The 27,185-nt window shown below is 36.6% G+C and overlaps 1 protein-coding gene across 1 annotated transcript; it reads left to right on the top strand.

Annotated features, from left to right (window-relative positions):
• Positions 1-3,852: 3,852 nt before the first annotated feature.
• Ntmt2 (N-terminal Xaa-Pro-Lys N-methyltransferase 2) lies at positions 3,853-25,225 on the top strand. The gene is made up of 4 exons (XM_020171059.2): positions 3,853-4,311; positions 14,316-14,491; positions 20,139-20,388; positions 21,198-25,225. Exons 1-4 carry the CDS (start codon positions 4,158-4,160, stop codon positions 21,467-21,469), a joined length of 852 nt encoding a protein of 283 aa, XP_020026648.1. The 5' UTR covers positions 3,853-4,157; the 3' UTR covers positions 21,470-25,225.
• Positions 25,226-27,185: the final 1,960 nt, after the last annotated feature.

Below are 27,185 nucleotides of genomic sequence, written 5' to 3'. Positions count from 1 at the left end.
TTTTTAAAATCATTCTTCTGGAGAGCATCTATGAGTGGTAACTTTTTTCTTTCTCTGAAAATGTCTTTAGTTCATCCTTTCTGTTGAATATCAATTTAAAGTATATTGAGTGAATTTCTTCAAATATTTAGCTTATTGTATCACTGAATGAGTGTTCTTTTTATATGGCTTTTCTCCTGTTTTTAGTTTTCTTTACTTCTGAGTCTATCTCCATGGTTATTTTTAGCAGTAGCTACTCCTTACTAAGGGACCCTGTGAGAAGACAAACCATAAGGATAAATTCAGAGTTTCTGCCATCTCTTGTTGCAGTCATTTTTCTTTCTTCTACATTCATTGTTTTCCTTTCCCACATGGAAATGGCATGCCTGCTGTAGATTTGAAATCTGTATCATAACCTCACTCACCAGTATGAATGTGGCCAAGAAAGGTATGAGGTGGCAGCAAATAGAGCATTTCAGTAATGAGAGAAAAATTATTGGCATAAGGAAACAGATGTAATGAGCCAGAAACTGGTTCAAGTTATAGCGTATGAGAAATTGTCATAAAATCTAATGTGACCTGTAGAGATAAACAAAATTTGACAAAGGTATTTTGTATAAACCAATCAGTCTTTCATCTTACCCAGGAGTTATAGGTCTGAAATTAGAGATCTTAGAACACTTAATAATCCTTGTCCAAGCATAAATAATTAATGTCTCATTTATAGTGGATAAAAGTTAGTTTTGTAAAAATGGAGAAACATGCCAATATCAATTGTCAAATAAGTAATACTGAGTAGCCAGAGTTAGTCAGTTCTCTTCTAGAACCAAATGTCCTGACCTTTTAAGCATATAAGCACTTATGGAAGCATTGCTAAGATGTTGGACTTAAGAACCATCCTTAAGATATTAGATACACTAATGCAAGTGACAAAGGAGAATAAAATTTTCTTCTGCTTAGTTTTCCTACAGCAATAGACAATTTTGAACAGATGAATGGGCTCCAGCAGCTCATTTCATTTGGATACCTGTCCTTTATAACTCTTAAATGCATCAAATGCAAATAATGTCCTGTGGATTGCTCAGAGAGAACCCAAGAAGAAACAAATAAAAGTATTTTGAAGACCATGATCAGTTCTCTGACAAGGATTATAACGATACCAGCTAGCTGTTACTGAACATGCATTGTGTTCTAGGCACTGTGGTATTTTACATGGAGTGTTTTATTATAATGTCACATAGATATATGTGAATTTATAGATATATATAGCATTATCAATATCTTTGCATTACTGAAGAGGAAAGTGAGGCTCAGAGAGACTAAGAAATTAATTTGTCGAGGTTATATGTAAGTGACAGACATGAATTTTTAGCTCAGTCCTATCTAATTCCAGTTAAGAACCTTGCTGCTTACTCCGTGAAGCTATCTCATGTGAAATTTCTCTGTTCTGTTTGAAATCAGACTCTATTTCCATCTTCATGAGAGTTTATTGAATAAAAGTGATGCAGGATTTTATTTTCATTAGAAAAAACTCTATGTTGTTAGCACGGAAAACACAAGCTAGTGTTAAAATACAGATTTAGATAATATGCCTACTCCCAAATGAAAACTAGAGTCAGGGGAACACAATTTATTGATTAGCTTAGGCCTGGTGATGTACAAATCCATGACAGCAAACTGTGGCAGAAGAAAAATTGGCAATTCATTGCAATCTAGACAATTCCCAAAGCCAAGCATAAGGACAATCCTGCCAAAATTGAATTAATGTCCCTTCTGTTGGGGACAGTGGGAAATGGGAATACAAAAGCATAGGAAGATAACAGAAAATAATTTAGAGTCAAACAAATGGAATCCTTTCTTCTTTTTTTTTTTTCCCAGTAAAAGATTAACACACAAGTGAAACTTAAGGAAAAGTTATGGATAGATTTCATTTCTTAAACATTCCATGGATGATGTGTAAAATAGTAATTCACTGCTGCATTTGACAAATTAGCCCCAAATTCAGTGATTTTGATGAACAAATATGATTCTATGGGTTAGTAAACAGGGTATGGCTTAGCTGGCTCAGGGCTTCTCATCAAGTCACAGCCAAACTGTGACCAGGAAAGGATTTGCTTCCAACTTCACTCATGTTGTCAGTATAATTCAGTTCTTCTTGGGTTGTTTAACTGAGGACTTTAATTCCTGGACATTTGGGCTTCTCCTTAGGGTAGTTCGCCACAGGCAGATGGCTTCCCTCTGAGCAAATAAGCAAGAGAGAGAGAGATGGCTACGGCAGATTTTTGTGATCTCATTTGGAAGCAATATTCTGCCATGTATGATTCTTTAGAGTTGAGTCAGCAAGTCCAGCCTAAACTAGAGGAAAGAGGATGACAGAAAGGCATGAATAATAGGTAAGAAGGAAGTGAGATTTTGTAGGGGGTGCTGTAGGCTATATGTTTGTGTCTCCCCAAAACTCTAATATTGAAATTCTAACTCCAAATGTGATGGGGTTTGGAGATGATGCCTTGGAAGATAATTAGGAAACAAAGTGAAGCCCTATAACTGAGCTTAGTGCCTTAGTAAGAAGAGACAAAAAAACTTAATTTTCTTCTCTCTGCCATGTGTACATACACTGAAAAGAGGGTCATTGAAAACCAGTAAGAGAACTCTTACTAGACATGGGATCTTCTAGCACCTTGATCTTAGGACTTCCTAGCCTATAGAACTGTGAGAAATGAATGTTTATTGTTAAGCCACCCACTGAGTTATTCTATGTAAGAGTAGCCTGGACCAACTCAGGCCATCTTAGAAGCTGCCTACCATAATGTGTGCATGTATGTATTGAGATGTATGTATACACATATATATGTGCATGCACGTACACACATATGGGGTCATTGGCATATATGATATGGGGCCAATAATGCATTGAGTTCATATTTATTTTCCTGTTAGGAATATTAGAGGAGTAAAACAGTAGTCATAGACCCTGCAGGAAACATGCAATTCATAAGCTGGGAATATGAGCTAGTTTAATAGGGGACTATTTACAAAGCTATGGGTAAGTGTAAGGAAATTACAAGGAATAGGACTTAAAACAGCCTGGCATATCACTACCCTTAAATTTTAAGCAGTAAGGCAAAGAGAAATAATCAGAACCAGGAGAGGATATTTACATGAAAAGACCCCCAGTAGGAGCTGACTTTTTGTTAAAATATGCAGTCAGCCTATGGCACCTCCATAGGGAAGGTGCCAGGGGAAATAAATACCTTGACTTCACTCTTGTCCAGTCTTCTGCTGGCACTATTTAGTGGTTGAACCCAACTGGAATCTAGACAATAATGGAGTCCACAGATGTAGTCAATATAGGTCAGCTTCCCAGGGAACATAGTAACATGGAAATAGTGGAGAGTGGATTTGGAGGGACAAACAGAAGGTACTTAGTATATAGAAAACAAATGTACTTAGGAGGAAAATCATATCCATAATAGGCAGAGAGGAAGAAAATGGCTAACATGAATAGGCATTGTTTAGGGCAAGCTAAATGGAAGAAGTTGTTGATAGAGAAGGGTTTTAAACATCAAAACAGGCTTTCAAATAATTGTCTCTTGAAGATCCTTAAAAATAGGAAATGCATAACCTTCTCTATGAAATGATTTGGGAACAATTGTACTGATGAAAGGAATGTGAATGGCTAAGATGACTTTGAAGGGTCCTTGTAACTTGAGGACTCAGTGTTCCAAGAGGAGTGATGGAAATCAGGGAACAGGATCTCCTGCAAAATAGTCACAACTCTTTGAAATGGAAATTAAGCTATTCCAATTTAGGAATCAAATTAAAGCAAGTACTCAGGGTGTCAGCAGGCTGTGCTGGAGCCTGTTTGAAGTAACAGCTACAAGAGGGAAGTGTGCTTTTTTCCTGGATGAAGTGGATCTCACTCAGCCTGGTTTCATCTTTACTTAGCACCTGCTGGCTTGGAGTGGTGTCGCATAAGCAATCAACGAATGTGCCAACAGCCTGACCTCCCCACGTCTGCTGTCCCTCCTCCTCCACCCCAAGACAGCCTGTCCTGGTATAGATGGACAGAAGTCTGGTTTAAAATGACATTCTCAAGTTCTTTTAGGAAGAGAAAGCTAATTCAAAGAAGCAGCCAGACAAACTTCCTTTCTCCTCAGGAATAATTATCCCCCTAAACCATGGCCCACCTGGGAGCCCATTTTGCCTTTAGATCACGCTGGCAGAAGACCGATGATGAACTCTGTCGACATAGTATGTCCTTTATCCTTCACAAAGCCATTCGCCATGATTTTTTTCAGAGCTATCTCTACCTGCTGGAAAAAATTCCCTTGGGTAAGTGAGTCACAGCTCTAGATAAGGGACAAGAAATGACTGCAGATTGTGTGAGATTGAGGAATGCTTGGGAGAGACTTTAGAACAAGGATACTTCTCAGATAAAAAGAATCTACAATCAGTGTCATTGGGCTGAAATGTTTCAATGATATTCTTTTAAGGAGAGTCAAAGATCAAGTGCTGCTTGGCAAGGCAGAACTCTATTTTGGGATAGCCATGCATGCTCAGACACAGTGATTTGCTTCTTTAGATGTCAGTTGCCTGAATATTAGGCTGACAGAAAATTATTTCTTGAGTTTTGAAGAATATTTTTAATATTGTGAAAATTTAGAATTGGACAAATTAGGTAACTCAGAGATGAGAGTATTAATCCAGTAGTATGTCAAATAAGAGTTAAAAAGAAATAGCAATCAACTTTGGATGAAAATGTGCTTTGTGTGCATACATGCATGTGCGTAATCCTCTCTGACCTTCCTGAGTCACAAGTATAATCAGAGAGCCTAAAAGGGAACAATTTTAGTTTGGTCTCTTTGCATGGTAAGGAAAAAACCTGGGACACTAGTCTGTCTTCATTTTCATTATTTCCTCTGTTTTTCCAGGAATTGGACAATACAGCAATAAAAAGCTTATTTGGTTTGTCTCAGCCTCTGTGAAAACAGTTATTTCAGAGTACCCTAAACAGCACTGAAGAGGAAAAACTTATGATTAAAGAATGAAGTACTACCCCCTCCCCTGTAATTTATATTTTCTCTCAATGAAAGCAGAAAACTGTGTCTCAGCCTCCATCTATTTTCTTAAGGTTGTCTAAAAGCCCCATTGTGCACTTGCTGTGACCAGAGTTTCCAGCTATGGAAAGGGCTACATATTTCCTTGTATTGCATTCAAGAAACTGGATGTTAGAAGCTTACCAAAGTCTCATTTTATAAATTCACTTCTGAAGGACCTTTAATTCTAGATATACAAATACCTTCATCTTGTATTTATATAGCCTTCTTATACAAACATTTTCTTATCTATGATTTTATTTGATACTCTCAGCTACCTCTGGGATAGGGTAAGTATCAACTGTTTTCTCCTCCCATTTTCCTACTTCCAATCTCCAATTTTAGTTTTTTCAAATGAGGGAAAGAAAATTCAGAGATGATAGCTAATCTAGAGAGAGTAATACCAAAGAAAGAACAGAAGTCCAGGGCTCTGTTTAGTAGATCCACTGCTCACAATTAATTCTTTTAGGACATATACTATGTCTCATTTATATCCAAATGGAAAAATTAGAATAGTTCATTTGAAAGGTGTTGATATCCTGGTCATGCTATACATTGGCAAAGCATTGCTTTTCTGGAGACACTGTTTGTACTGTACCTCTGTAATAGCTATTTGGTAGCCTATTTGCATTGGACTGGAGAAAGCTATCAATTTCAGTAACTGAAAAGAGATTCACAATGGGTAGATGACTGCCAAATTAAAAAAAAAAACTACTAGAGAAAAAAGACTCATTTCTGAAAGTAGCTGAAGATGAGTTAAGAACAAAACAATCTCTTCTGAAAATTAATTTGAGACAAAGTGACTATAATCTATATTTGACCTTAATCCTTTATTACTCAATATAATAATTTTGATTTTATGGTAATTTTGATTATCTGTTCTTGTCCTTTATGAATATGCTGATGGTTTACCAACCAGTTCTACCTTTTTTTTTTTTTTTTTGGTGGCACTGGGGCTTCAACTCAGGACCTCATGCTTGCTAGACTTTGCTAGGCAGGCACTGTATCACTTGAGCCACTCCACCAGCCCCAAGTTCTACCTTTTTAAAAACAATATTATTTTGACAAAATACTCCACAGAAGTCCAAGTAAAACAAGGGAAAAAGTGAAACTTTTATGCTTAGTATTGGAAGCAAGAGGGTCTTTTTCTTGTTTTGTGCTCTTAACCTCACCAGTGACTCCTGAGGCACTGTATAGCACTTAGATTTCTACAAACATAATTTGAATACCATCAGTCTACTCCAAGCCAAAGTTGGAGTAGACAAGTTTGAGCTTTCTATAAATGAGTACTGTTTATTTTCTTTACCTAAATAAGTCAGCCTGGGCATTAGTTTCCCTGGAGAATCACTGAGTTATCCCCACCCACGAGAACTCTTTGATGACAGAAATTGAGGATTATATTAGTTGGTATGGACTAGGAATGCTGCAATAACAAATGGATCCTGAAATCTCAATGGCTGAACACATACATGTACTCTTCCTACATCATTTACAACATGCATTATTATGGCAGAGGCGGAGACTGTATTTTACATAAGCATGCAGCGTTCCAAGATGATTGAGTCTCCGTTAGTTATAACATCACTATACACCAAGGCAAAAGAGAAAAGAGCAGTTAAAGATTTGCCTACTAGCTTTAAATACTTTGACTCAAAAGGATATACATTACATTTGTTTAGAGTCAATGGCCCAGAAATATAGAATTCTGGGCAATGTGAAGTGAGCCCATGTATATTTAGTCAGTGAGTGTTTCTGCCACAAGGAAAAACCATTGTTTTTTAGATAGATATAGCAGACATCTCTTCTTTCAGATCAATTCAGTCATATGCAATGTAAGAGACATGATGTATGGAATTCTCATTATTGAACAAAATTCTGTGCACTGAAGATTCAAACACTAATAAGACTGTCTCTGTTATTCAGCGTTTTATAATAGGTAGTGGAAACAAATCTATAAATGGCTTCTTATTTCTACTTAATAGCTGTAAATTAATGATTCAGGGATGGTAATCATCAGCTCTGTAAGTAGTTTTTTTGCATCTTTTTCTTCTAATGGCAGAAGCTGACCATTCAGAAAGGAACCTACATATGAGCCTCATGTACCAATGCGACATGAATCCAAATAGAAGACGTTCTTAACCCGGTGGATTCCCTTAATCCTTGTTTTTTTACGCTGGAGGTTATAACTTGTACTTCTGAACTGCATTTGCATATATTAATTTCCCTTTTGGACTCTAGTTTCCATGAGAACAGAGACTCATTTAGTTTTCTCTCTTCCAGATCTATGTATCTAGCACTTAGATGGTTCCTGGCACACAGAAAGAATTCAATAAATATCTGTTATATGAATTAAATGGCTTCTTACTAGTAATAAATTGCAGGTCACCAAAGTTCTGAGTTCAGAGTCTTGCAATGCTTATAGTTAACTCACAAACTAAAGTCTATAATTATCATTTCTCTTAAAACTATAACAGGGTTGTTTGAAGGATTAAATGGAGTATATGTTTAAAAGTAATCAATACTTAATAAGTATTAGTTTCTCCTTTCCTTCCTCTGGGTCAGACCTCTTCTAAAGAAACCATGTAGCATTTTCTAGAACAGGCATTATCAAAGACAATAAGCTTAATTCAATATATGGGAATTTCCAGGCTGCAGTAGATATTATGCTTTTAAAGTTGGAGATCCTCCTTCCCCAGCTATGTTGAGGTGTTTTAGAATTGACTTCACCCACCATTGATGACTTCGAGACTTTATAAAAATGAAAATAAGGACTTTCTTTCAAAAAGTTGAGGAACCCCTCCTGTAGAAGCTACACAGAGAGTTAGTTGTTTGGGGTGATTATGGAAAGGACTGTGGCTAACCAGACTGTTTGATTCTTTCTTTCCTTCCTCCCTCCAAACTGCCTGTGTTAGACAGTAAGTCTCACTCGAGCACACTATGTGCGACATTCAGTCACGGAGAATTTAGTTGAAACATCCCTGACTAGCTTCAGGAATTTATGGACTAGCAATGACACATGTAGCTAAAACTCTCCAATGGAAGACTTAGCAAGACTTAAATAACAGATTTTCAAAAAAAAAAAAATACAGAACAAGCTTATCACTGTTTTCAGTGTTTTGCATGTATTTATCTCAGTTCATCTTTATAAAGTCCCTGTTAGATGCGTTATTTTCCTCATCTTGTATTTGAGGAACTGATATGCAGAGGAGTTAAATGACTTGCCAGAGATCATGTGGTGGTAAGTGGCAGAGCAGGATTAGAACCCAAGCAGTATCCCTCTAGGGTCATTTTTAACCACTACATCATACTGTCTTCCAGTGTGAGTGGAAACTTTACTATTGTGGGCAGCAATGTAAGTTTTATCATATTTGACAGAGATAGAAAACACAGTCTGTAAAGAGTATTGACTTTCTATTGAGAGCAAGATGGGTAAGTCAGTGAGTAGGTTTATATAAAGTAACAATATCAACCATAATTCAGTTGGTAGCTTGGTGTGAAAAAATTTTCCAAAGGTGCCTATTTATGGACAAATAGAAAGCAGAATAAGAAAATAAGTCAGTGTAAATCTCCAGTTTGTTTACCAGTGCTTAAAGGGATCTAAACATGGCCCAATTGGGAATTTTGCAGAAATTAACCATCAATAATTCTTATAGCACTAGTCATACTTCTATGACTAGTCATAGAAGTCAACAAATATCTATTAATTGTTTTATTGAACAAGAGTCTATTACTCTTGGATATTGTTACTTAGAGCCAATGATTCCACGTGGTTTAACAGAAAGGGCAAATCCATGGATTTCTTACTCCAAGATCCACCCCCTTCCTCCCTTCCTCCATCCCTCCTTCCTTCCTTCTGTATCATTATCACTTTAATAGCTAAATTGGGAAGTGCCCACCTGTGTATTTCTTTCATGGAAGTTCTTTCTTTTCAGATGGGCATTTCCTAATTGTGCCAAGTTGATTCAATATTCTCTGTCTCAAATCACTTCAAAATTACTGTTTAAACCTAGGCTATATCCTCTGAAGACTCAGGTCAATTTTCAATTGATAAACAGCCCCAACTCTTGGAATAAGGAGAATAAAAATCTATATCCATCTATATACAAAAAAGAAATAAAGATACTTAGCAAAGATGAACACTTAGCTGTTAACAAAATTTCCTGTTTATCAGAAAGTCTCTATTTTATTGGTAACTTGAATAATAATTGACTTGATTTTTAAAAAATCTATTTCTGATATTGGGGCAATATCTCCTTTCAAGTCCGTTTTAAGATTTTGAGTTAGTAAAAGCTATTACATAGCATATTACCTCAAGGTAAATTCAATTTCTTTACATTTTAGAGTCAGAACCTGAAAACTTGAGCAACAAAATTCTTTAGTTACCTGCAAAAGATTTTCTCAATTGAGACATTTGAAAAAAATCTGCATTTTTATCAAGATGATCCACACCATGTATAATTCCTTTCTTCCTAACTTTTTGCTAGCCAAAATAAACCATCCTTCATGACTGAGATCTTTTTGAATCTTTCCCTAGTTGCTTCAGCTGGCAGGCACATGCTGATGCTGGTCCTCAGGACAGCTGTTGTTTGTATCATTCGCTGGGGATGCACTGATACATGACTTAACCCTTCCTTGCCATACTATAATCTGCATAAGAGAGGGATTTCGCTTCATGTTTCTTGTCTTCATGTTTCTGAGGATTGTATTGGTGCCTAATAATGAAATCATAGTGAATGGACTCTTGCTGTCCCCTCTCTTGGATATTCACCTTTCCTAGAAAATTCACAAAATATTTTTTTTCTCCTTCAGGGCCAATGAACTTGTACTTTTTTTTTTTTTTGTAACAGTAAGCAGCTAGAAAATCCTCTTGGTAGTTCAGTTCATAATGTGGATCAAGAAAAAAGTATATTTTATATCAAGAATATAGTGTCTATTTCTTGTCTTAGACTACCCCAAGTTTCACAGTGACATTACAATTCTGAGAACAAGCCACTACATGTATTTCCATGGTAAAAAGGCATGGTCTGGGACTGATTGCCTTACCTGAGTCGATATACACCATTACAAGACTTATCAGGAGGGGATAACCTGGGGCCAGCCATGACACCTCATATATATATGTTTTTCTTAGTGAAATGCATCTGTCAATTAGGTGAAAATGAGAACTCAAGCCTATAACCATAAAAGCTCACCTATTGAGGCTGACACCTGCTGAGCTTGGTATTCACTTGTGGTCTAAATGTTGCAGGCATAATGGACCATTCCCATTTACAGATTAAAGGTTTTAATACACTTTGCCAACTAGTTGAGTTAAGCAGGTGGTGATGAGTGTGGCTGCTTTGCTGCTTTGGTTGGATCAAGGAGAGCCCTGAGCTGTGGCTGTCCAGTGATCCCGGAGAGGCATTCAGCCCTGGGCAGACACTGTGAACTATCGTAGCCTGATTTTCTGAGGAATTCAGAAGAATTTGGAAGTCATATTATTGGAAGTGATGCCTGATTTTTGTCATTCCTGCTGAATTTATAAACATTTATTGAACGATCTACTGTTACACAGCACTTTACTAAGTGCTAGGGAAGTAGACTGGTGTAGGTCATTGGTTCCTACCTTTTTTTTTCTTTAACATGAGAACCCTATTTTTAATTTTGTATTTTCTTATTAAGTAGCTATTTTGTGTATAAAATGACAAAAGTTTCTATGCATTAACATTATCAAAAAATTTTATTTTTAAAACAACTTTCAAGGCTGGGATGTAGCTTGGTGGTAGAATGCTTGCCTAGCATGCTCAAGACACCAAAAAAGAAATGACAAAAAATAAAAAAACAAACAACAAAAAACAACGTTCAATGCTGGGGTGATAGTGTATACTATTGTTAGTCTCCAGAAAACGATGTACATGAAAACTGATTCCTGCACAACCCTTCAGCAAACACATGATCATTCAGGGTCCAAGTATTGGCTCTTTAAGGTATTAATTGGACTTTTTTTAAATTTTAGAATAAAAACTTGTGAGTATGTCATTGTTTGGTTTAGAGGCAAACATACACTAGTTCAATGTCACAGTTTTAGGATTATCTAAGAATAAATGTTCTTAGTTAGAATTAAGTGGATTTTCTCTTAGAGTCCCTTTACTTAAAATTATGCCATATTTTGGTTTGCTCATATCATGATCATAATATTTTTGAATCATTGTAAATTTGCCTAGGTCTTTCAACTCTCTTATTTTTGGTTATTGAGATTAAAAACATATCTTCCTTAGTCTATTACTAATGTCTCCTTGCTTCTTGGTTACTTTATCTACTGACTGGGATCCAGACTATATTTTCTCTTATAATGTAAACTGATTTCTTTCCAGATCTGATAAATAGCTGTCATTTGGGGATTTCTTTTCATTGGATTCCTGGGTTAATTACGTCATCTTTCATCGTGAGTCTTCTCTTGATCTTAACCCTCATTTTGGCTGGAATATAGCTTCAAGAAACTTGGAGTAAAATCCATGGGAGGTAAATACTCTTTGATAGTTTAACTTGGTTTTTAATTTAGCTTCAAAATAATTTTTCCTCAGAATATTGATGGTATTTCATCATTGTTTTTTGGTGTTTCTGATAAAATTCATGACATAAGCCTGATTTAAATCCTTTCAACAAAAGGTTGCCAAATAATATATTCCAGTTAAATCTGAATCAAACATACCCTTCAAATAGTTTTTATATATGTTCTGTGTACTTTGCAATATTTCAGGTAGATTTATGCTAGTAAATTATTCATTTTGATCTAAAATTCAAATCTAACTACGGGCCCTGTATTTTTATTTTCTAAATTTGGCAGCCCTATTTAAGTTCAACCATTTTTTCCCTTTGAAGTGACTTTAAGATCTTCTTATTAGCCTTTCTGTTTTGAAATTTCTTAAGGATATGTGTAATTTGGTTTTTAAAAAATCTACGCTGCTCAGCACTTGTGTCTTACTTCTTTTGGCTCTGGAAAATCCTCTGTAATAATTTTCTTCTCTCCATTTTATTAGCTTTCTAACTGTCTTGATGTTATACCTCCTAGATTAAGTCTTTGTGGATACCATCTTCTTAGTTCTGTCTTCCATGTTTGTCTTTTTGCTTTAAGTGCTAGAAATTTATTCATTGTCATATTCCAGAGTTTTTGGTAATTAAAACTTTAATGTCTAAGAATTCTTTGTTAGTGTTTGAACTGTTATTTTTTGGCATCTTATCTTTGATGGATATACCCATTCTTATATGTCTTCAAGTATATATGAGTCCTCCCCCACTTTAGTTTAAATTCTCACCAATTTCCTGAGTTATTTCTATTTCCTTTGGGGTCAATTATGATCACTTATCTTAATCTTTTTCTTTCAGGCTGATATTTTACTCTCATGAGTTTGCAGATCACTTTTTAACCATCACTTTTTAGAAGTAAAGGACAAGGTAAATGATTATAGGTTATGGATAAGATTTTCTTTGTTTCCCTAAATGGAAAGGATGACAAGAAGCATCACGTGTGCAGGTAGACCTTATGAAACTCTGAGGAATGAAAGCACATGAAACATGTAAGAGTTTTCTGTATGTTAAAGAAGCAGAGTTTGAATCCCAATGCTAGAGGCTAGTTCTCTCTCAGCAATTTATTTATTTATTATTTATTTAATTTATTTATTTAGAAGAGACATATTTTCTACCTACTTCAATTATAGCTGTGCTATTTGTTGCTTTCAGGAAAGCGCACTTGTCCCCTCACCTGGTTGTTTGTAGACAGAATTTTAATTAACTCTTATGTTTTTGGCTTCTATTCTCCTTCTTATTCTTATGGACTCTAAATCTGGAATGCAATTTCTCCTTGCGAACATTCTGGTCTGCAAATTATTTAGCTTTGTCCCATGTGCTTTTTCTCTTCCAGACACTTATTTCATTTTCTTCATCATTATGGGTTCACTCTATTACAAAATTTCTCCCTGAATATTAGAGGGAAGGAAGACAAAAGCATAAACTCATTATGATTTTGAATCAAAGGTCCCTCACTTTCTGTCATTTCTTTTTGAATGGCTTCTAATGAAAATATTTTATATTATGAGTGAATTTTGGTTTATAAAACACACTTAAATGCACTCTCACCACTCAGAAGTTGGAACACATGTTTTTTTCTAAAAATTACACAGACTTTGTGAACACTAGCTAGTACAGAATAGCTGCTCAATAAATATTATTTCTCTTTTTATTATTTTATTTTTGGAAGTGAGAGCTCAATTGCATTTCTGTTATGTTGGTATAAAAATACTGGAAAATACCTTGCTTTAGATAAAGAAAATGTTAGAGAATGAAAAGTATTGAAACAACCCGTCTACATATGAATATAATATAATGTACTGTACCGTAAGCTGTTGAATATTAGGGGAGCGTGGTGGTAGAGAATGAGTAAGTAATGGGAGAGGGGATTAATTTAATTAAAGCACAATATATATGGACTGGAGTACCAAGGCCAAACCCTCTTGGACTACCAATATACACTCAATAAAAAAAATGAAGGATGGGAGGAAAAATGTTATTGTCATATGGGTGTGGGTGCCAGTGAAAAGGGGGGTTGGGCAGAAGGAAAGGGGGATCAGGGTGGATATATTTTGTATCCATAAATGAAAATAGAAGAATGAAACCTATTGAAATTGTTCCAAGAAGTGGCGGAGGAAGAAGAGGGAAAATGATAGAGGGGATGAATCCAACTAAGATATATTGTAAGCACATATGTAAATATCACAATGTATTCCTCTGTACAACTAATAAAATCATAAAAAAAGAAATGGAAAATAGCTACCCCAACTTTGGGATTTTAAGTAAAGATTAATGAGAAAATTACCATCAAGTATTTGGAGTTCAAAGAAAAAAAATCACCATGAAACTGATGAGATTATTTTACTGTAGCAAATACTGTTAGGTGTTTTAAAAAATGCAGTGGTAAATCATGTTTTAAACATAAAGTTATTAAATTATGAAAATGCCACATGACTGTGACTTATAGATGACTGTGACTTATAGATGGGGAATGACAGAGTTTAAGTTTTCCCAATGTTACATAGCACGCAAGTCACTGATCCAGAACTCAAATGCAGGTCTTCTGACTTCAAACCAACTCCTTTTCCTCCATAGCACAAATTCATGGGTTTTTAAGAAGAAACAATACATGATAAGATTGAGCTTGTTCTATCATATAAATATTAATACCTGTTAATAATATTTCATTTGCAGTAAAATTGTATGCTTTAACAAGCCAAGTCATCAATGGTGAGATGCAGTTCTATGCCAGAGCTAAACTCTTCTACCAAGAAGTACCAGCCACAGAAGAAGGCATGATGGGTAATTTCATTGAATTATCCAACCCAGATATCCAGGCCTCTCGTGAATTTCTTAGGAAATTTGTTGGGGTAAGTTGTCTAACCAAAGTTTGGTGAGAGGACAAAGTCCTTGCAAACATTGAACTCACATGTTTCTGTGTTGTCAAGTAGGTCAAAGCCATATGGCTCAGTTAAGAATTCAGCCTGAAAGCCTGTTTTAAGAGTCTTACAAAGGCTGGCCCTCAATAACCCCCAGCTTATCCCGCTTGGCTTTCACCTTCCTCGCTCCTGATAATCTTACATGCTTCAGGGGAAGGCGAACTAGCAGCACTGGTATTACCATTTGAGAATTAAGAAGACATCTCTTTTAGAATCTTAAGATTTGCAATTGACAGCCAGATAATTGATGCTTTTGGGATTTTGAATTGATTTATTGATTTTCTTACAGTAAAAATTAATGTAATAAGGAAATGCTTGCTTATGTTCAGTTTAAAAATGATGATAGAGTCCCTTTATATTATTTTATACATAGTTCAGTTTCATTTTTTTGAAGGAACATGATCCCTTGGTAGTCCTGGTTATGGCTGAGCCTCTACTTTCTTACTTCCAGGTTATATGGAAACAGGTAGTATAATGTAAGGGTTGAAATCTTGGGTTCTAAAATCATCATGGTTTATTTACCTATTGTATAAGCAACCCTGGGGTTGTTGCTTAAATGCATTAAGCTTCAGCTTTCTCATCCATGATGAGGGCATGACAATAGAATTGGTCTCATAGAAACATGTGAAGATCAAATGAACTGGTATACTTTAAGTACCTTCATCAGTGCACAAAATTAGTATTCAGTAAATCTTAATTTATAGCTGCTCCTACTAATAACAAGATGTCCTATATTGCATTCATTGCATTTTAAGGAACTTCATTTGGTTGTTAGAATAGCCTTAACCCACATAATAAAGATGCTTTTGATCTACTGATAATAAAACTCCTAATTTGCAACCAAGGTTGTTCCAATTCATTACAAAGTCATTTTCTTTGTACTCTGATTTCTCTTCAATTTGCATAAATCTTGAAATTTATTTACCTGAAATTTGGAGTCTATTCTGACTGAGGAAACATTATAAATTTTTGGTTTTGGATTAGACTGTCAACCTACTCAGCAGCATAGTATGAACACCACCCCTAGGGTTAAGGGTGAGTTTGCTTCACACTCAGCCTCCCTGGAGTACTTATTGCCTGAGAACCAAGCCTGGGAATGGAGAAAATGTGATCAGGATGGGATAGCTACTGGGGCCAAAGTGTCTTTCTGACATAAGTTACATCATAAAAGACTAGGAAGTCTATGGATGATGGCATTGGATGTTTGTAAATTAACCTGGAGCATATCTCAATTAGTGTTGGTGACTTATTTCCTAAATAGCTCATTCTAATATGGTCATTCACTCTGCTAAGCATTTTAGGAATACCATCTCATTTCCTCTTCACAACAGTTCTTATGGGTAAGTCCATTTTTATAGTAGAAGAAAATGGAGGCATAGAAAGGTTGAATAAGTTGTCAAGGGTATACACTGGTAAGAAGCAGAGCAGAGACTTAAACCCAGCCAGGTCTGTCTGACACCATACTCTCTGCTCTCAACCACAACATGTTTTTCCCATTTGTCTTATGAAGCAGAATATCCCTGCTTTTTTTCCCTTGTGGACCATAGACCTCAACTCTCCTCCATTCTGGCCCAAGCTATCCCTCCTGCTTGCCTCATGGTGAGGCTGACTTTGATCCTGAAGTATTTCAGAAGCTTAGTTAGTAATCCAGCTGTCTTGTCACTGGGTGTGGAATGCCAAGCGGACCGCAGGGATGCTGGTCAGACAGAGCCTATAAGCACGCCCACAGACCTGGGAAAGGAAACAGTTTTAAGCTTGCATATTTATGTTGGAAAAGAGGCAGCTTGCTCCTTTCAAATAACAAATATAAGGAGTCCTTCTTAGTAGACAAGTCTCATTGTAAAGCTGTGACCTCTAAGTACAAACATGATCTTTTTTTAAGAAATGATATTTTAGTACTTTGACCTTAATGATCTGCTAAATTAGTATCTAGGTCAAGAAACAAGGAGTTAGGGAATAGAAATATCTGACATGATTTATTCTTGTGTCAACTGGGAAAAGGCAGATTGTTTAATTTAAAGTTTTGCTTTCCTTTCAACACTTAGCAACATGAGACAGTGGGAAAAACTGTTTAATCTAGTTACAAATGTATTTACTTTAGCAAATATACAAATGATACCAAGATAATGTCAACAGTATATCTGATACTTTTCCTCAGTTTTAGATTTCTAGTTGTGTAATATAACAATTCATAAAAAATATTTGATGTCATTCTTTTTTTGATATTTCTCAGAGATTGGATGACTAAAACATCTAGATCTAACTTGACATATTTTATGGTTTTTATACAGTGGCATTAAGCAATTTCATTTTAGTTGTCACCTCCATTGGATGAGCTAAAAATCATATTCTTCAAAACAAGATGTATTGGCAGAATCAAACTAAAATGAAGTTGCTAGTAGAATTTTATTATTTTATATGAATCTATAAATGTGAAGACAATATAATAAATAAAAATGTAAATAACAAAACTTATTTGTAGTTCTAGTTACTTTCACACAAGGGCATCAGATTTTAATATAATCACAGTTTCTGCAGTCTTGGTGGCTAAAAGGTGAAAGAGTAGTCCTTGAAATCAGTCTTTAAATACCCTTCTCACAGAAGCTGCATGTGAATAAGAGACAGAAAAAAGAACAGTGGTGCCAGGATATGGGAGCCAGTGCCAACCACACAGAATTAAGTGGAATGAAGAGAACGAGGCAATGTTTGAGGAAAGGCTGGAGGTTCACAGCATTTGAGTTGAAGACACATTATTTTACCTCTGATTGTAAATAGCAATATTTTCAAGAATAACTGTGGGCAAATATCACACATCTAATTTGGAGAAAAATGTGATTTAGAGATGAGAATCTTCAAGGACGTTCTGCTTTAAATATTCTACCTCCTTGGGTCTCAGTTTCTTTGTGTGAAAAGTGGGGGCTTCCTTGAAGAGTGATGGGAGGTCTGAGTGGGCAAGACCCTGTCTCAATTCTAACAGAGCAGCTTCATGTTTATTTATTCATTGAAAAGAAATAGGTCCTGCCCAGATGAGTGTTGGTACCAGTGCAGGAAGGGGAGAGGTGGCAGGGAAAGGGTGTAGGAGGGTAAATATGGTGCAAATACTGTGTACATATATTTGCAAATGTAAAAATGATACCTGTTAAAACTATTCCAGGAATGGAGGGAGTGGATAAAGGAGAGTGGAAGAGGGAGTGAATTCAAGTATAATATTCTTGATACATTGTAAGAACATTTGTAAATACCACAATGTACTCCCACAGCACAACAACAAAAAATATCCAAAAAAAAAAGAGGTTCAGTTGTTATTATCTTCCTAAAATTTTCTTTTGTAGATCTCTAAGGTCTTTATGTTCCATGGTTCTACTTCTAAAATCACTTGATACTCTATAGACAGCAACATGACCAATTTGGACTTTCAGGGCCAAGTAATTATAAGAAAATGTTGTAATGGAAATCTCTTATTGAGCATGCAAATTCTAATAAAGTCATTTCTGGAAGCTTAAAATAATTTCCTTGTACTTTCTCCCCTCTTTTATTATGAGTTTACTTAGGAAATGCTGGCTGTTGCAGTATTTGCAATAGAAACCTTTAACCTAGACCTTTTTCTGAATTGGTTTAGTTTAAATCACAATATTTGGATGAGGGAAGTAGCCTAGTATAAGCAGAAATGACAAACATATGGCAATGCATTTCCCCTTTCTATACTCAAGGCAGACATCACTAATCAATCATAGATCCCTTTCCTGCTGAGTCTGAATGAAACCTTAGAATTCTTCTGAATATAGCCACAGACAGACACTACCACGGTAATCAGAGCTGTCACTTGAAGTGACATTCCTAATGTAGACCTGGCTTTGGATTCAGACAGTTCCTGTTCAAATTCTAGCTCTGACATTAGCTATGCAATATTAGAAACCAAGTTTTCTCATTTCCAAAGTGGGAATAATCATTATCTTGTGCAATTTTTATTATTCTAATTATTATAGATATAAAGAGTTTGCTACATACAAACACTCACTTTTTAAGGTCATTATTACATTTGAAATGAAGCTATAATTGCTTCACTTTTTTGTTCATCATTGTACCTTTCTAGCACAAGGAAAGCTTTTTGGATGGACTGGAAGGCAGATTTTTTTTTTTTGATGTTTCCTTCTGTTCATATTTACCTTTGATCCTTAGCCAAACCTTTTTTCTATCCTTAGTTCCTGAGAAATCAAGAGTAGGCTTTCTCCTTAAGATCTTGATTGGTAACTTCAAGTATCTCGTTACTGCAATTCCTAGCACAAAACCTATTCAGCAGCCATCCCAATTATGACTAAATAATTTAGACCAGCTGAGTCTTCATAAATCAGAAGTGTTTTTTAATGGTATAGAAGCAAGTTTCAGAAAGTTTGCATTGGTTAATTTCTCTCTACCCCCAACACCTCCCCATCCCTCACTTCCTGTTAATTTAATGCACAGACTAATTTTAAGAAAAATAATCAGTTTTCAGTAAACATGTAGTTTCTGGCACAAAAAGAAAAAAACATGTTTTAGCAGTAAAGGAATGTGGGTACTGCTGAAATTACCCCTTATCCATGTTAGCATGCTGAGTGCCATCAGGGCTCAATTTGAAATTAAATTCTGGCCAGAAAATGGAACAATTAGCATCCCTCAGCTAGATCCCAAAATTTACCATCTTTATGGAGTAGATAATTCAGAGTCCCCAAAAATCTAGTTTAGAAAAAATAAAATTTCAGTCATCACCATATGAACTGAAATGTTTCCATGGAATGAATTTTTAATGTAATTTTTAAACTCAGAAAGACTTCCACTCTGGATTTAACCCAAATTATAGTTGCTAAAGTTCTATCTTCATAGGGCTATCAATGGATCATTCCTTGGAGAGAACTGTAAGTATTTAAACCTAAGATATTATTGTTATATTTTTGGTGGTACTGGAGTTTGAACTCAGGGCCTTAAATATGCTAGGCAGCCACTCTACCACTTGACCCATTCTCTCAGCCCTTTTGGGATTAGTTATTTTTCAAATGGGTCTTATGCCCAGGCCAGTCTGGACCACGATGCTATTTATTCTTCCTGCATAGCTAGGATGACAGGTGCAGGCCACCATACCCAGCCTTCTATTGGTGAGATGGGTCTTATGAACTTTGTGCCCAGGCTGTCCTGGAACTGTGATCCTCCTGATCTCTGCTTCCTAACTTCTGCCTCCCAAGTAGCTAGGATTACATATTTGAGCCACTGTGCCTGACTCCTTAAGATATTTTTTTAATTGCAATTCTTTTAAAGATGTATATGTGGGAAAAACAAAGTAGAATTAGAAATATTTGGATTTTATCAAAATATTTTGATAAAAATATCAAAATTTTGATAAAAGTAATTAAGTGTTCTATATATAGATTGTGATCGTGGGGAAATGGTCATCTCCATTGTAGAAATTTAAATTGTGCACTTAAGATGGCACAGTTTATTGTATAAAATTGACCCAAATAAAATTGATTGAAAGAGGTAATTGTAGTGTCTGAGACTCAGGGTGAGTCTCTGTACTGGATGTGGCCCACCAGGTGTTTTTCTGCAGGGGCCGGGGAGAGCTGGGACTGACTGTGCCTTGGACTGTGGCTCTGGCATAGGAAGAGTCAGCAAGCACGTCTTGTTGCCAGTTTTCGACAGTGTGGAACTGGTGGACATGATGGAATCTTTCCTCCTTGAAGCCCAGAGCTACCTGCAAGTCAAAGGGGACAAAGTAGAAAACTACCACTGCGATGGCCTGCAGGAATTTACACCCCGCCTTGGGAGATATGATGTCATCTGGATTCAGTGGGTCTCGGGTTAGTCCTGCATGGTGTTGCCTTGGCCTTTCACTGCTTCCCAGCTAGGGAAAACGATAGTTGGGGCTAATGAAGGCACAAGGGAGATTTAGCTGTAGTTGTGCATAGGGAAGTTTGCTAGCCCTACATGTCATGTAAACTCCAAGAAACTTCAAACTTCTCCCCTAATATTCTCTGTATAAGCTTGACAATTCCTACCCTTGGGAATGGAGCACCGGCCTTTGGACCAAACTAAATCATCAATGAAATGTAAATACTTGAAAATATTTAAAAAGTAGGGCCCCAAACGGTGAATCCCCATGTACTGGAAGAACTAGACATTCCTAGATTTAAATCTTTAGGGACTGAGCCAGCAATGAGTTAGATTTTGGGGTGTGTGTGTGTAGGAGCCATGAAGAGTGATGCTGGTGCTGGGTTTGTCCAAGGACATGAAGGAACTCCTGGGATAGGCAATAATATATCTCATATCTCATGACTGTGGAGTGGACAGGGCAGGTAAATATATCTTTTTTGTGGAACTGGGACTTGAACTTAGGGCCCTGTGCTTGCTACGCAAGTGCTCTACCACTTGAGCCATGCCCCTTGCTCTTATTTTAAAGACAGGGAATTGAGCCCTCTAAAAGAGGATATGTGTCATTTTATCTGAATTTTTAAACTCTTGCAACTAAGACAACTGAGGCTATTAAGTAATATGTGACTGAGTGAACAAATGGCCAGTCTCCTGATTCCTAGCCTTGTGTTCCTTTCTACTCACCTGCCCCCTTCCACTGCTTCACCCTATTTCCCCACCAACTTGACCCCACTTATAGGATACCTGACTGATAAGGATCTTCTTGCCTTTCTTTCCCGGTGCCGAGATGGCCTGAAAGAAAATGGTGTCATTGTACTGAAGGACAATGTGGCACGGGAGGGCTGCATCTTCGATCTCTCTGACAGCAGTGTGACTCGGAACATGGACATCTTCCAAAGCCTCATTAGGAAGAGTGGGCTGGTGGTGCTGGGCCAGCAGAAGCAAGATGGCTTCCCGGAGCAGTGCGTTCCAGTGTGGATGTTTGCACTAAACAGTGGGAGACACTCCTGACCAGCAGTGGAAATGAAAGACTGGACTGTGCAGTGGTGCTTTGGGAATGGGGTGCCTCTCCAAGAGGTGCCCCTTGTAATGCAGATGGAAATGGAGAGAAGGATACAATGCATGTCTAGAAATGATTGATGATGTGATATGTCCAAGTTTTTACTAATGATATAAGCACACACTCTGATGTGCACATGTTTAGATATACATGTACAATAATGAGATGTGAGTTTTCTGAAAGATAGAGTGAAACATCAAGAAAAGTACTTTAATAAGCCAAAGTTGCTGTATACACCTAAACTATACAAGTGTGTGGAAACAGAAAAAAGAAACAAAACTCACAAATTCTAAGCTATCTTGGTTACTGAGTATTTGTGCTATAGAGTAGTCCTGGATGGGTGAAGAAAATCTAGGTAGGCCCCTTCCCTGTCCTGATGTCAGCTATATTATACCTCCTTTCTCTTTGGTTCTATTTCTCTGGAACAAATATCTTCCCCTAATTAAGAAGGCACTAGTGAAATAGTCTTCTGAAACCAAGTCTATTTATTTATTTATTTTTGTCTTTAGCCTTTCTCTTGGCAGAAAAAAGTATATGGTTTCACTTTCTATTTCTGGCCACTTTTACTACCCAGTGATGTAATTTGATAACAGAAGCCTGCATTACAGTGGTAGAGCAGTATCTCCTTTCAGGAGAAAATTTTGCACCCTGAAGTTTTAGCCTTGAACATGTAAGTAAATGTCATCAATAATCTAATTTTAGGCACTGACTTCTAACACTGGCTGCTTCATTGCATCTGCTCTTGGTTCCTTAAACAAAATGACTGTGTATTGGAAAGAGAAGCACCAAAAGAAATGATAAGCTGAAAATTGATCTAACCAGATAATATAAGGCATTGGCTTAATTAAAAATAATCTAAAATCTTTCAAAAAGAAAAATGTAATTTAGTTTTGATTAGCAGGATGTTTAAATATAAGTGCTAATGTCCTTAAAACACTCCTATATCTTTGTTGAAGCACATATTATGTATTTTGATATCTGTTTAATCTTCCACAAAATTCAAAGAACCAATTTAAGTAAAGAAGGTCTACTGCATGGCTGTGCTAGCACCATAAAAACCCTATTTCCAAGTCATAGCTCTAACTAAAGAGGAAAACAATTCTTGTAAAACATTGACTACCTCATAGTATTTGGTAGTTTCATCATTGTACTGGAAAATTCTGTCACCTTCTTTGTCCTTGCCAGCTTTCAGCTATTGTTACCCACACTCTAGGATAACAGAAAGTGAATCAGAGCCAGAGGTGAGAAAACCAGAGACCAGAACTAAATCAAATGGTAAACCATTACCAAACAAGACTATGAGTGACAAAACAATCATATTCATGTTTCAGTCTTCTTCAAGATTTGAACCAAATTAGCAGACTCTTCTTTTTAGGCCTATCCTGGGAATATTCTATTTATTTTACACCAGCATCTTTAATTCATTTACCTCTTGACTTTCTGACTTACTATGATTCACACAGTTGTCAATTTTTTCTGCTCTTGGGTGTTTGAGAATATGGAGGAAATAATATAATTGTCCCATGGTTACCATCGCAGTTGGGAATTTGAGGTTGACGATTAGTTCCTTTTCTCTGAGTGAGTTGAGTCATTTATCATTCTTGTTAGAAAATTTTTAGATCTTCCTTACACTAATCCTAACTCTATAATCTAGCCTTACTTTACCTGAGAAAGCAGAAATTGGAGGGTAAATTGTGTTAACATCAGTCTTCTGTACTATTAATAACAGGTTCAAGATAAAGAGAATAGTGGCATGAAAGAAACAAGAACCATATCGTGTAGCTAGGTCATTTTAAAGTTTGGATATGTTACTGAAGGAGCAGCTTTTGAGAGGTGTAAGGGACTAGTTTTTTCTGGTCCTAAAAGAACAGCCATAGATACTACAGAAGAAAGACATTCAGACTGAGAACTATCCCAGTTATCTTCGATATAATGTAGTAAGCTAAACACATTGCTCTTGTTTATCAACACACCTGGAAGATAGTGATGTCAGAGGTAGTCTTACGTTAGCTCTCCAATACCATAGTCTAGCTGCCTCGCAATCATTTGGGAGAAGACTCATACAAAGAGAGTCCCAGGCTTCATCCTCATGAGAATTCGGTTCTATAAAGTGGGATCAGATAATTTATATTTATTTTATAAGTTATTAAACTTATTCTGAGAGCTAGTTTTGTTTGAAGACACTGGTAAGGGAAGGACTCATAGAGCTGGTCTCTTTTCCACATTGATTCCAAACTTCCTAAATTATAAATCTCACTATATCACATATGATCTTTCAGTAACTCCCCATCACCTGCAGCATGAATTCCCATTCCATCTCCTTAGAACAGTATCTAAAGCCCTCATGATCTAGTCCTGGCTTCCTTCTCCAGTCTATTTTACCATACTCCTGCAGCTTTACTTGATGATTTGTAGTTCCCTGATGGAACCATGATTTATTGCTCAGGCTATTTATAGTTGTTACTTCCTCAGCATAGAATATCTTTCATTATTTTTGTCTGGTCCAGAATGCTTAGATTTTGCTGACTCCTGGAAACTTCCCTCACCACCACCCCCAGCTTCTGAGCTAAGTGCCCCAATCTGTGCTACTTTCTGCTTGCTATATCACACCACTTATCATGTGGCATCACAGTTATCTGCCTAATTACCATTTCTGTTATTAAATTATGAGCTCCTTGAAAGAGTACTGTTCATTGCAGGAACTATAACTTGTAGTGAAAGTATGTAAAATGATGTTAAAAGTGGAAAGATTAAGAGATGTCTTGATTTCTGAAAAATTAAAGACTTCTGAAGTTCCATGAGCACTGGCATGTATAAGACTAGGCAAAGCGTTATCAAACACTGAAAGTGGCTAGAACCAGGAAATGCCCAGAAACAAGAGGCGATGAGCTCAGGAATCAGGTAAGCTCTGAGGGGAGATTGTAGCGAGAGCCTGAGGTAAAATCCTGCCTAGTCAGGGAATCTCTCTCTTTCTCCCCCAACTCTCTGTCTGTCTGTCTGTCTGTCTCTCTCTCTGTAGGATACAACCTAAGGATACGGCCAACCCAAAGTCCATAGTTTAATTAAGTGTGTGTACCTGATAAGAGAAATGTGTTAAAATTGTGTGTAGGTTATAACAAAGCAACTCCTAATCCCCACTGGTTTCCAAAGCAACAGGTCCAAGAAGCTAACTCAGTTATAGATGAAGTTAATCCTTTTGTGAATGCTTAATAGAGGTAGAAGGTACTCACCTGTACTTCACAGATGAATTCATTGCAAATATGCTTGTAATTCTGGATGAACTTTGGAGGACCCCTTGGTTTATGCAGTGACTCATTAATGGATGTAACCTTTACCTACCTCTTCTGAGAACCTGAGCCACTATTCCAAGCACCAGCATTGAAGCATGCCAAATCTTGGAGGTCAGAAATTTTATAGATTTGGGACCATCATAAAAAAGCCAAAGTGAATAAGGTCACCCATGTGAAAAATGATCTGCTTTGTATTATGGACACATTTTGGTCCTATCTCCTTTTATTCCCCCTCTTCACCATTTCCTGTAACTGACCTTTTTTGAGTGATGTATTGGGGAGAAGGCCTGTGTCCGATATATTCAGCTGCCTGACTTAAGTAATTAAAACCAGTTGTGTTATTGCTTTCCTTAGTTCCAACTGACCCTTTGATGCTTTGGTGTCCATGCCAAAAAACTACCTCGTATAATCATCAGAGGCCAGTGTTTTTGCAGAGGTCATTGCAAGCTAATTAAGCAAATATGTGAAAAATAGTTTAAAATTATCTCAATTAGTAGAGTGTGTGTGTACATGTTTTTAGGGTGGGGGTTAAGGACTTTTGAAATAGTAACCGACTTGTGGAGTTAGTGATTTCCTGTCAGAGAACGATGCGGATCCAACACCTATGCACATTCATTAAGTTGGCATGATTTGACCTTTTGCAACATGACAGACACTATATTTGCCTCTGCAAATAAATGTGCAGAAAATATCCAAGAAGATCATGGCTCAGTAATGGGAAAAACATTTCTATATTCTAAGTAATAATTTAGAATAAAAATGATTAAAAGAGTGGTATGTACAAACAGTTAAGATAAAGAAAAGAGAAACTGACTCCCTCTCTGGGATTTGAGGAAGGCCACACAGATTCATTCAATGCATATTTTTTGAATGCCTACTAAGTGCTGGGTACTGCTCTAGGATCTCAGGCTACCACAAGGGAAGAAACCCAAGGCCTCTAGCCTTAGCTTGTATTCTAAGAGAGAATCTCCAAGAGAGATTGAACTGTATTATATATAAATAAGTACACCATTTTCATGCTAGCAAGTGGTAAAGTTTTGGAAAGAATAGAATATAGTAAGAGGAAGTGGGGATTTATGAGGAAAGATTGTAATTTTAAATAGTTATCAGCATTGGCTCAATTGAAGAAGTGATATTTGAGCCAAGAAGTGAGTAAGGTAAGGGCATAAGCCACATGGATATTTGGAAAAGAGGGAACAGCCAGTGCAAATGCCCTACATTTTAAGCACGCTTGCCTATTTGAGAAAAAGCAAGGAGGTCAGTGCTGCTGCAACAGAGTGCATGAAGGAGAGAGTGTAGTATGATATAAAATTAAGTGAGGGATGTGACTGGGACCAGAGCATGAAAGGTCTTATAAGGTCATTGAAAGTACTTTTATTTTTATTCTGATTGAGAAGAGGAGGTGTTGCAGAGTTCTGAGTAGAGAATTGACACAATCTGATTTGTTTTAAAAAGGAATCCTTTGGCTGCTGTGCTAAGAAAAGATAACTGGGGCAAGGATGGAAAGAAGGAGAGCACTTGGATTAAAGGTTGCTCAACTATGGCTTGTGGCCCAAATCCAGCTTGTTGCCTTTTGTGAGTAAGTTTTTATTGGAACACAGCTATGGTCATTTGCATTACAATAAAAGAGATGCCACAATGATTTTATAACCTGAAAATTAGAAAATATTTACTAATGACCCTCTACAAAAAAGTTTGCTGATCCCTAAATTAGAATATGGTAGCAATTCTGAAAAGAGGTGACAGTTGCTCAGATCAGAGTGGTGACAGTGACGGCAATGAGAGGTGTTAGGATTCTGGATACTTTAGAAATTAAAGCCAGTTGGATTTGCTGACTGATTGGAAAGATTAGGTAGAAAGGGAGAAATGCATGATTGAGGAACTGAAATAAAAAAATTGTTAGAGGAATACCACTGAACAATTAAGACAAGATAGTATTTAGCTTGCAGAGGACTGACTTTAAATAGGAGCAAACATAAATCCCCTCTCCCAAACAGGTGGGTGGATCCTGGAGGGAAGGTAATAATGGTGGTGTGAATCTATGGAAGTCCTTTTTTTTGGCTTCAATTTTCTCAGTGAAATCAAAGATCATTAACTGAGAGTGAAAACTGAGGTGGTCTATTGTGGGTGTGAGAAGACAGGAGGATGAAAAAGTAGTTATCAAATAGGTGGTAGAGTGTAGTAAATGGACTGAACAAATCTAGTACGATCAATGACACAGGACATGGGCTCACTGAAGTTCATAACCACCTGGGTTTGTCCTCAGCTCATTCTTTTTTTGTTGTTTTTTTCCTTTCTTTTTAAAATTCTCTTCTCTTTCTTTTTTATTCCCTTCCTTCATTCCTTCTTTCCTTTCTCTTTCTTTCTTTCTTTCTTA

This window comes from Castor canadensis, chromosome 11 (genome assembly GCF_047511655.1).
Source record: "Castor canadensis chromosome 11, mCasCan1.hap1v2, whole genome shotgun sequence".
Taxonomy (NCBI): Eukaryota; Metazoa; Chordata; class Mammalia; order Rodentia; family Castoridae; genus Castor; species Castor canadensis.
This window is presented reverse-complemented; position numbering and strand designations above follow the sequence as displayed.